The sequence below is a fragment of the Rutidosis leptorrhynchoides genome, chromosome 6 (assembly GCF_046630445.1).
Source record: "Rutidosis leptorrhynchoides isolate AG116_Rl617_1_P2 chromosome 6, CSIRO_AGI_Rlap_v1, whole genome shotgun sequence".
In the NCBI taxonomy this organism is placed as follows: Eukaryota; Viridiplantae; Streptophyta; class Magnoliopsida; order Asterales; family Asteraceae; genus Rutidosis; species Rutidosis leptorrhynchoides.
This window is the reverse complement of record NC_092338.1, coordinates 424,865,821-424,876,218: the sequence shown is the minus strand read 5'-3', so window position 1 is coordinate 424,876,218 and position 10,398 is coordinate 424,865,821. Positions and strand designations below refer to the sequence as shown.

Below are 10,398 nucleotides of genomic sequence, written 5' to 3'. Positions count from 1 at the left end.
ATACTCATGAATGCAAGCATTAAACTCGCACCATTTCTCACACTTACAAAGTGTTTCTTTCTTTCTCTCCATTATCATCTTTGTTCTTACACTTCATTATTAGTATTCTAAATCAAGAATCAAACCACTAAAGGTAGTTATAAGCCTACTGAATTATAACATCAAGAATCAAACCACTAAAGGTAGTTATAAGCCTACTGAATTATAACAATCATAAAGTATAAACAATTGTTTTCAGCAAGTTGGTTCATAAATTGGCAATTAACCCAATTGAATGGGAATAAAGATTGGGGGCTAAATTGAACAATATATAAACTTTAGGGTTTACATCACAACTCTTCTGTTTGGTCACCTATATATATAGACCTGTTGAGTAAGAGGTCACATTCTTTCATTTTGAATAAAGAGTACACTTCTTTTGATCTATCTTCGTTAAGTTTGATGATACCATCAATGACCCTTTTCTAGTTTTCATCAATTTCTTCATCTACCAACTTTTGCCAGGTATGATTCCTTCATTCCATATCTTTCATGCCCATGAATTAGGATATGGGTTTTCAGTTTTGCTCTATCTTTCTAATCCTTTTATTGTATAAAGATTCAATTTTTAGGGTCTTAACATTATTCTTGGTAGTTGATTTATGATATTATTTGTGGGTTTTGCTTATCCACTTCTAAAAGTTCGGATAAACTAAGTTTATAATTGGTAATATGATATACTTGCTTGATCCAATGGGAAAGTTGTTATACCTGTAATTAAAAGAATAAAAGATGTTTGCTTGATGTTCATAAAGTAACATGCTTTAGTGGGTGAGTTTAATTGATTAGTTTTTATTTGCTTGATTTGCACATTTTCCTTGGGTGGTGATGTTTGACCAGATCTGAATTCAAGGATTTGTTTTTGACTTTTGTAAATTGTGATTTATACAGTATAATATAAATCTTTTCCTTTATAAAGAAACATCCTAAACCCTTTTTTTTTAAATAAATTATAAATATAAGTGTCTCTACATCTGATGAAGTTTGATAGTCATAGATTTTTTATGTAAATTTTGTAGATTGATCATTGTTATTGAATAATCAAAATTTGGTATTCAAGAGTCTCATAAAGCTAGGATTAAATAGGTAATATTTCATTGAAACAATAATTTGTTTATTCTTACCCCGAGCTGATTAATTTTCTCAAATTACAATATTAAACAAATAATCAGGTGAAGCTCACATCTTTCATTCCCTAGTAGTTTTAGTGCTTGACTGTTGACTTTTGGTTTGACTAATATTTTTTGTTTCTATGTTAAAAGATTGAAGATCATTCCACCTGATTTGCAGTATTTGGTGAAATCTGTAGATATTCGAATCACTGAATTTGAAACATTTTACGAGCAATGGCTCCCTCAACGGTAGATGGGAATGGTTTTACAAAGAAGGAAGAAGAAGGAACTGCACCTTCTTTGTTCGATCTTATGGACTCTGATCTATCTCGATTATTAGAAAAACCGAGGCCTGTTAACATAGAGAGAAAAAGATCGTTTGATGAACGATCGTTTAGTGAAATGTCAATCACAATGTCACCAAGAAACAATTTTTATAAAATGAGTGATAATTCGTCACGTGCGTTTGAAAATCTCGAAGGTGTTTATTCACCGGGCAGATGGACCGGGACCCCTCGAAGTGCTTACTTTGAACCTCATCCGATTGTAGGAGATGCTTGGGAGGCGTTGAGACGATCGTTGGTCAACTTTCGTGGTCAACCTGTCGGGACTATTGCTGCAATTGATAATTCTTCAGAGGAACTTAATTATGATCAGGTGAACTTTAAGCCTATAATCTGCCTGTCATTTTGTTTAAAAAGGAAAACGTCGATTACAATATCTCAGGGCACGTCTCATATAAATATATAAAAGCTTTATTTAGTTGGCTTTTTATTGCCTTGACTTACAAAATATTAGTGAAATATCTTCTCCTCATTCTAAATCTGTTTTTTTTTTTTTTCATGCAGGTTTTCGTAAGAGACTTTGTGCCTAGCGCGTTGGCCTTCTTAATGAACGGTGAACCCGAAATAGTAAAGAATTTTCTTTTAAAAACCGTGTTCCTTCAATCACGAGAAAAAAAGGTAGACAAGTTCAAATTAGGCGAAGGGGTGATGCCAGCAAGTTTTAAAGTGCTCCATGACCCTGTTAGGAACACAGAGACCATATTAGCAGATTATGGTGAAAGTGCAATCGGGCGGGTCGCTCCGGTTGACTCGGGTTTTTGGTGGATTATTTTGTTGCGAGCTTATACAAAGTCAACTGGGGATACGACTCTAGCTGAAATGCCCGAATGCCAAAGGGGTATTCGTCTTATTTTGACTTTGTGCCTGTCTGAAGGATTTGATACGTTTCCGACATTGCTTTGTGCTGATGGGTGCTGTATGATTGATCGTAGAATGGTTAGTTTACTAGTATATCTTGTCTTTTATTTTATATTTTATTATATCTTGTCTTCTATTTTATATTTTATTATTATTATTAAGATTTTGCTAACGACCGGGCTGTCGTTAACACGCTTTAAACAATTGTACATTCATGTAACTACCACTACCAATTAATAAGTAACCGCTATGTACAACTGTTTAAAGCGCGTTAACGACAACCCTTTTCATTAGCAAAATCTTTATGAGTATTATTTATTTCACAAATTTGTTGTTGATTTGTGACACGATATGATGGTTTGAAGTGTTAATTACTTGTTGAAGATATTTACTGATGTCAAAGATGCTAATAGGCATATCATGATTACTTATTTGAAACATTTAATGACTATTTATCTGAACTTGGATTGTTTCGTGTCTCTCTAGGGTGTATATGGGTACCCAATCGAGATACAAGCATTATTCTTCATGGCTCTAAGATGTGCATTGGCTCTTTTAAAGCGTGACGATTGTGAAAGCGAAGAATGCATTGACCGAATAGTCAAACGTCTTCACGCACTAAGCTTTCACATGAGAAGTTACTTTTGGCTCGATATTAAGCAACTAAATGATATATACCGTTACAAAACGGAGGAATATTCTCATACCGCGGTCAACAAGTTCAATGTTATTCCCGACTCACTTCCCGAATGGGTTTTCGATTTCATGCCGACTAGAGGAGGTTACTTTATTGGTAACGTAAGCCCTGCAAAAATGGACTTTCGATGGTTTTGTTTAGGTAATTGTGTAGCTATTTTGTCTTCTTTAGCGACACCCGAACAAAGTTCGGCTATTATGGATCTTATCGAATCGCGTTGGCAAGAACTTGTGGGTGAAATGCCGTTAAAGATTTGTTATCCGGCAATGGAGAGTCATGAATGGAGAATTGTAACTGGGTGTGATCCAAAGAATACGAGCTGGAGTTATCATAATGGCGGATCTTGGCCAGGTGAAAACTCTCCTACATTTTTTAATTTCTTTTTGATATCTTTTATGAATAATTTCCATGTTAGAGGTTAGTTATAGTTGCAAAAAATATGACACAATAATAGTATTGATTTATTCAAATAGTAAGGTTAAATGTTTCGCGTGCGCTTAAGAGATGTTTAAGTGTTTAGCTAATTTCACGGTTATGCACTTCCATAAAAAACTTGTTTCAATAGATGTCACTAGATACTAGGTACCAAATATGTCTATGTCACTACAAATAATATTTGAAGGGATGCACACGCATGCATATCACTGTATAGAATATGTAGGTTTGCTCATGTTTGCAGCCATATTGTGCGTTTGTGTTGTAGTCCTATCGTAGGTAAATGTTGCAAAATAGGCAGGTGAGTGGGTTGTGTAACAAATCAAAATGGGCTTGGGTCAAAGGGGTAATTTCTGTTTGCAGGTCAAATCTGACTGACTGATTTCAGTATTTAATCAGTGTCAAATATGTGCTACTCCGTATAACATTTTGAATAATAGTATAATCTTCAGAATAAATTGAAATTAGAAAGCTTTATGAAACATGTAAAGTGGGCGACTTTCTGAGTTTTGACTGCTTTCTTTAAGCTATATTTGGAAAATATAATCTGGGTCAATATGAGTGAGCAGGGGCGAAAGTGTTAAGGGGCAAGGGGGGGCGGCCGCCCCCGGTGGATTTTTTTTTCAGTGTAAAAATTTTGGATTTTTCGACTTTGCCCCCGGTGGATTTTATTTTTTGCCCTCAAACCTACATATTTTGCCCCAAAACCTTCAAATTTTGCCCCAAATTCTCCAACTTTTGCCCCAAAATTTTCAAATTTTGCCCCAAAATATCCAACTTTTGTCCCAAAATCTTCAAATTTTGTCCAAAAAAATTGCTACGGTTAAAAAAATTTTTTTTGCCCCCGGTGAAAGAAATCCTAGTTTCGCCACTGTGAGTGAGTCAAAATTGTGGCTTTTAATGTTAGTTAGTTCTGTTAGGAAGCATGAATCAGCCATTATGCTTCCTACACATTTTGAACGTTTTCTAATATATATATGGAAGTGGACTATTAATTTGGGACGAAAAACTGGACTATAAAATTGAGACGAAGAGACTACTATTTTGCATTTCATGTTATGTTAGGCACATATACGTATTCTGCAGTTTATCTTTTAGTTTTTCGTGGTGTAAATGATTATAAAGTAATTTTCTATCAAGTGTATCTCCTGAGTATTTATTTTTTGCTACGAAAGGTGGTTTATGTGTTTTTCTGCATGTTGTTTTGATGTTGACACCCTTTTTTTCTGGTTGTCACAGTTCTCATATGGCTACTCACAGCAGCATGCATCAAGGCAGGACGACCTCAAATTGCAAAACGAGCAATTGAGTTAGCCGAAAGCCGATTATTAATGGACCAATGGCCTGAATATTACGATGGAAAGCTTGGTCGGTTTATAGGAAAGCAGGCTCGGAAGAATCAAACATGGTCGATAGCAGGTTATTTGGTGGCTAAAATGATGCTCGAAGATCCGTCTCATTTGGGCATGATATCACTTGAAGAAGACAAACAGATGAAACCCCAAATGAAAAGATCTGCTTCCTGGGCTTTTTGATTGATTGATTACTTCAATCTTTATATATATTTGCTTCGTTTCCCCTTTTTAATGTTCGTATAATTATACCGATACCCGTTAACATGGGTTTCGTTAATTGCTTGGAACAATGCAGGTTGATGAAATTTAAGTTTCGAATAATGTTTTTGTACTAAAAAGGTGAACAATTCAATTGAACTCGAAAAATAGGATTTGTTCGTTACAGGATATTGTCAATATTGTTGACAACACATATTTTGTGTATTACTTACATTAAAATTAATATAATCAATATATTTCGCCCTAAAGATGTTGATAATGAGGTTCGAACGTTAATCACTTGCTCCATATCGGTCATGACTTTAACTGCTCTCGGTTACGAGTATCCGACATGAAAAATGAATTGGGCCCGAAGGAAAAAATTGTTAACTTGACCTGAAGAAAATAAGAAGAAAAATTGTGAAAAATTTGACACTTTTCTTGTTGCATTGTCCCACCTAACTGACGTGTAAGTACCTAAAAGGCAGGTACACATCATCATCAAATCAAAACAAAACAAACCACCAACTTAAATTTTACATTTAATTAATTACCCTTCATTAATTTCTGTGGTAAAACTCGCATTTTCCCTTAATTCTTCTCAAAACCAAAACCATTTTTTTTTTAAAGAAAACCTCAAATCAATCGATTGTAAATTTCTAGAAAAAAAATAAACAGAGGTAGGATGAAAGGGAACACAACGAAACGGCCGATCCAGGTGGTACGGACATGGGTACGAAGGCAACCACCGAAAGTGAAGGTGTTTTTAGCGTTTTTAATTGCAATCGCTGCTCTTGTTTTTATTCGTATGGTGGTTTACGATCATGATAATCTTTTTATTGCCGCCGAAGCCGTACATGCCCTCGGTATCGCTGTTCTTATCTATAAACTTGCCACCGAGAAAACTTGTGCCGGTAATCATTATAAATTTTCAGTTATTCTATTATTTTTTAATATTTTGTACAAAATGATCGTTTTTGTTATTTTGCTGGAAGTTGAATAATATGGATTAGTTTTACAATTCATATAATCGTTTTATCAGGTATGGTGTTTAATTTATATAAATACAATTGTGGTGGGTTTTGAATGATTTTATATTAATTTAGTTTTTGTGCAGAAAGGTTAGAATTCTCAATATAATTGTTTTGGGGTTTAATGATTTGTTATTCATAAATATGTATGGGAAAAAATTTTCAAAAATTAAATTATGCGAATATTGTATTGTTCATGCGAAATTATTTCCTGCTAAACATTCTGTGCAAATTTGTAGTGTTTTCTAATGATATTTCATTAATGATATTCCGCTTATTATTCATGTGAAAGCTTTTATTCGCTAGAAATGAAAGATCGTTTTGATCCTAGATATATATATAGTTGAATGTACATTTGTAATTGTTGGAAAGCAATGTTTTTGCATGCAGCTTTGAGGCAGTTTTTATCTACTGAATCTAATCTAAATACTTTTTGATTTTAAATAAATAACCCGTACCAATTTTTCTAAAACTTTGAGCTACTATAATTTGGTCAAACAAAAGTGTGACATGTTTATGGTTTATTTGATGAGAAGTAGATGTAGTTATCAGGGGATAATTGCTTCTGCTTATTAGTTATACGGTTAAGTAGATCTTATGACTGTATAGGGTTACAAGAAACTATTGTAATTAGATGTGAATATGTGATATAGCTGATTACATAGTTTTATAAGATACGTCATTTTCGGTTACTAAAGATCAATATCTTTCCCTACATAAGATAATATATTGAATTGAATGTAGCATCATAATATGTGTAATTATTGTTTAACATTCCCTGGTTACAAATGAACTTTTACCTTTTTGGTTCACACGATATTTCTGTATAGGAGTATGCAGTGGCAAAACCCACTCGTTTCTTTTTATGTAATTATCAAGGAAATAAAAGTTACAAGTTTATAATGTATTTTCTTGTTATCATTCTTCGTTTGCAGGTCTTTCGCTGAAATCACAAGAACTTACAGCTATTTTCTTGGGATCTAGACTCTATTGCAGTTTTGTAATGGAATATGACGTACACACTTTACTAGATCTGGCTACATTGGCTGCTACCGTTTGGGTCATCTATATGATGCGGTTTAACCTTAATTCTAGTTACATGCATGAGAAAGACAATGTTACCAATTACTATGTGGTAAGTTTTTAATGATCTTATTATTTCTCGTTTGGGCATTGTAGTTACTATTTTATTGATCATAACAATCATATTTAAGAGCCCGCGATTTTATTGAAAACCGTCACATTTAATGATTTACATGTAGGTGATTCCTTGCGCTATATTGTCTCTAGTGGTTCATCCTACAACACAGCATCACATTATAAACAGGATTTTGTGGGCTTTTTGTGTTTTTCTGGAAGCTGTTTCTGTACTACCACAGCTTCGTGTTATGCAAAATACCAAGGTTAATTTCTAATAAATAAAAAATTAGCATGATTTTTATTTCACAGAAACTTATATGTTACTTTTACTAACTCGAGTTTATTTTTGTATAGATTGTTGAACCGTTCACAGCACATTACGTGTTTGCATTGGGGGTTGCAAGGTTTCTAAGTTGTGCCCATTGGATTCTACAGGTATATAAATATAGCCTCCATCTCATATTTCTAGTAGACGTGAATCACGTTATACATACTGAAACAAATTTACGTGTTTTCGGAAAGGTTCTTAGATTTGAGTTTGACAAAATTATGCGGTTGGTTCCTAAAGTTTGTCCAAAATTGCACGTATGGGCCTAAAGTTTTTTCTTGACGTGGATGCCCCTGAAGTTTACACATGTTGCGCGGTTGGTCCCCAACGCTAACGAACGTTAGTGTAAGTCCGTTAGTGACAGGGACCAACCACTTAAGATGTGCAAACTTCAGGAGCATCCATGTCAAAAAAAAAACCTTAGGCCTTGTATACACTTTAAGGACCAACCGCGTAATTTTTTATTTCAATTTTAAATAAGCTTTTAGTGTTAGGAGTTTGGAAATTGGATTAAAAGATGAGGTTTTTGATTATGTCTGATAATCAGTTATATACAATTACAACAACAACAACAACATACCCAATCCCACATGCGTGGGGTATGGGGGAGGTGAGACGTAGACAATCCTACCTCTATCTTTGGATAAAGAGAGGTCATTTCTCTACCCCGAGTGAAACACTCCAAGAATCGAGAAAGTCCTCCCTCTCTCTATCCGACGGATAAAGAGATTGCTTCTAAGGGGACCTCCGGCCAAAAGGAAAAAAAAAAAAAAAAAAAAAAAAAAAAAACTATAAAAGTAAGTAAAAGAAAAATAAACAATTAAATCAAAAGAGACTCCATGAAAATGATAGTTTCAAATTTTCATGTGTTTGAAAGCATGTCTGGAGTTCAATTTAGGCTATATACAATTACGTTACCTAATTATCCCTTTTTAAACCTATATTGAGATATTTTTATCATGGTCTCACAAGGTGTGTATCCCCTTTGTACAAATTTTTTAAAAAAAAAAAAAAAAAAAAGTCAAGAGATGTCAAACACGTCAAACAACGATTATCCAAGTTTGATTATTTAAAAATCAAAACCATTTTATGTATGAAAAGACGGTATTCGTACAGGTATTGATTTAATTCTGATGAATGTTGGTTGACGTTCGTACAGGTTTTGGATACTAGGGGACGCCTGTTGACGGCTTTAGGTTATGGATTGTGGCCATCGATGGTCCTTCTTTCCGAAATTGTCCAAACATTTATACTTGCTGACTTCTGCTATTACTATGTTCAAAGGTTCTGCCACATCTTCCATTATCTTTTCGATTTCAATACAATGACACTGATCATTGGTGACAATATGGGCAGGAAAGATGGGTTGGTTAAATGGGTAGTCTTGTAGCATGACATACCAATTCTGGCAGACCAACAATTTTTTTAGAGAACTTTTGACCCGTTAGTGATACATTTTGGCCATTCTTAAAGTTAATTGCCGTTTTGAGATCAAACATAACCTTAATCGTTTCGTTCATTTGCCACCTCTAATACCAACTATGATTTGATGACTTTTGATTGCAGTGTTATGGGCGGGCAACTCGTTTTACGCCTTCCATCTGGAGTGGTGTGAGCTTTAATATCGGTTAAAAAGAGAGCAGGGTTTATTAGAGTAGTAACTCCCCGTGATAGAGATAGTAAGCAACATTTTGTTTGTTATTTTTCTGTTTCTCTTTTTGTCATGGATCGATCTTATGTAGATTATTATGTGACTGTATGGGAGTTACTTATCTTAACAAGATTATTACCCTGTTAAGTTTGTGTAAAGTTTTTTTTTAGTTATCTAAAGATTTAGAGTATTCTGGAGTTATTGTATCTGCTTGTGTAAAGTTATGTTTGTTTTTACCGTTTATATGATATATGATATGATGATGTTTGGTTTGTTGTATGAAATGATGCCAAACATGAACTCACAGCATGAGGTTTCTATTTTCAGTTTCCATTTTAAGGTCTAAAATGAATCTCGAAATTGACTTTCAGTGACATGGTTAGGGGTGCTTACAGTGTTAATTTCAGTATTCATATCGGTGTCAATTTTTTATATTTTATATTTTATTATAATTTAATTATTTTTTTTATTAATTATTGCTTTTTATTAAATTAAACTTCTTACTAATACACCATTTGTTACGTGAATCTTGTTTTCGATGAAACCATCTAAAATATGACGGCAATGGATTAGTAGAGAAGCTTAGAATATCCTACACAATTCTTAGAAAAACATGTCGTCACATCCTAAAGCGCCGTTTGAAATTTTCATCGTGATATTTGTAACCCTCGTCAAAATAATCGTCCGTTAAACGATCATGTCCACCATAATGATCACGACGTATGTAACGACATGAGTTTATTTCATCAACAAAAGAATCGAGATCATTGAGTGTATAGTTTGTGAAATCGTCGTAGGAAGAACTTGAAGAAGACGACATTGTTTGTTAAATTATTAAAACAAATAAAATGATATTTTGATTTTTTAATATTGAAGGGAATAGTGAATAAAATGATAGAATATCAAATGAAAGTGTTAGAGAAAATGGTTGAAAGAGTTTTAGTATTTATAGAGGAAAAAAAATAATTAAATTGAAAATTAGGCATTAAAGTCTTAGATTTAAAAAATCAAATCTCAAACGGTCAAAAAAATCCACCGTTGATGGCTCGACTTCGAAGACCTACGGCAAGATCGACGCCCAGCGTGGTGTCGAACCAACGGTCGATCTCGGTGTCGGTGAGTGGCGACGGCGAAAACGACGGCAGACACCGAGGAGCTCTCATGCTCATTGTATCATGTGTTTTCTACATCTACCAAATTCTTCAATTTT

General features: G+C 33.9%; 2 protein-coding genes across 4 annotated transcripts; both read left to right on the top strand.

The window, feature by feature from the left end:
* Positions 1 to 398: 398 nt before the first annotated feature.
* Positions 399 to 5,250, top strand: LOC139852497 (probable alkaline/neutral invertase D). 3 transcript variants are annotated; one of them, XM_071841800.1, is made up of 5 exons: positions 399 to 504; positions 1,330 to 1,808; positions 2,000 to 2,431; positions 2,840 to 3,401; positions 4,725 to 5,250. In XM_071841800.1, the coding sequence occupies exons 2-5, from the start codon at positions 1,386 to 1,388 to the stop codon at positions 5,018 to 5,020; spliced, it is 1,713 nt and encodes a 570-aa protein (XP_071697901.1). In that variant the 5' UTR covers positions 399 to 504; positions 1,330 to 1,385; the 3' UTR covers positions 5,021 to 5,250. The 3 variants fall into 3 exon arrangements, with proteins under 3 accessions (XP_071697901.1, XP_071697899.1, XP_071697900.1); XM_071841798.1 differs by having other exon boundaries at positions 401 to 504; positions 1,302 to 1,808; XM_071841799.1 differs by having other exon boundaries at positions 403 to 504; positions 1,349 to 1,808.
* A 402-nt stretch (positions 5,251 to 5,652) lies between these two features.
* Positions 5,653 to 9,389, top strand: LOC139852499 (uncharacterized). Its single transcript, XM_071841801.1, has 6 exons — positions 5,653 to 5,952; positions 7,005 to 7,204; positions 7,332 to 7,472; positions 7,564 to 7,644; positions 8,697 to 8,821; positions 9,104 to 9,389. Exons 1-6 carry the CDS (start codon positions 5,724 to 5,726, stop codon positions 9,150 to 9,152), a joined length of 825 nt encoding a protein of 274 aa, XP_071697902.1. The 5' UTR covers positions 5,653 to 5,723; the 3' UTR covers positions 9,153 to 9,389.
* The last annotated feature ends 1,009 nt before the right edge of the window (positions 9,390 to 10,398 follow it).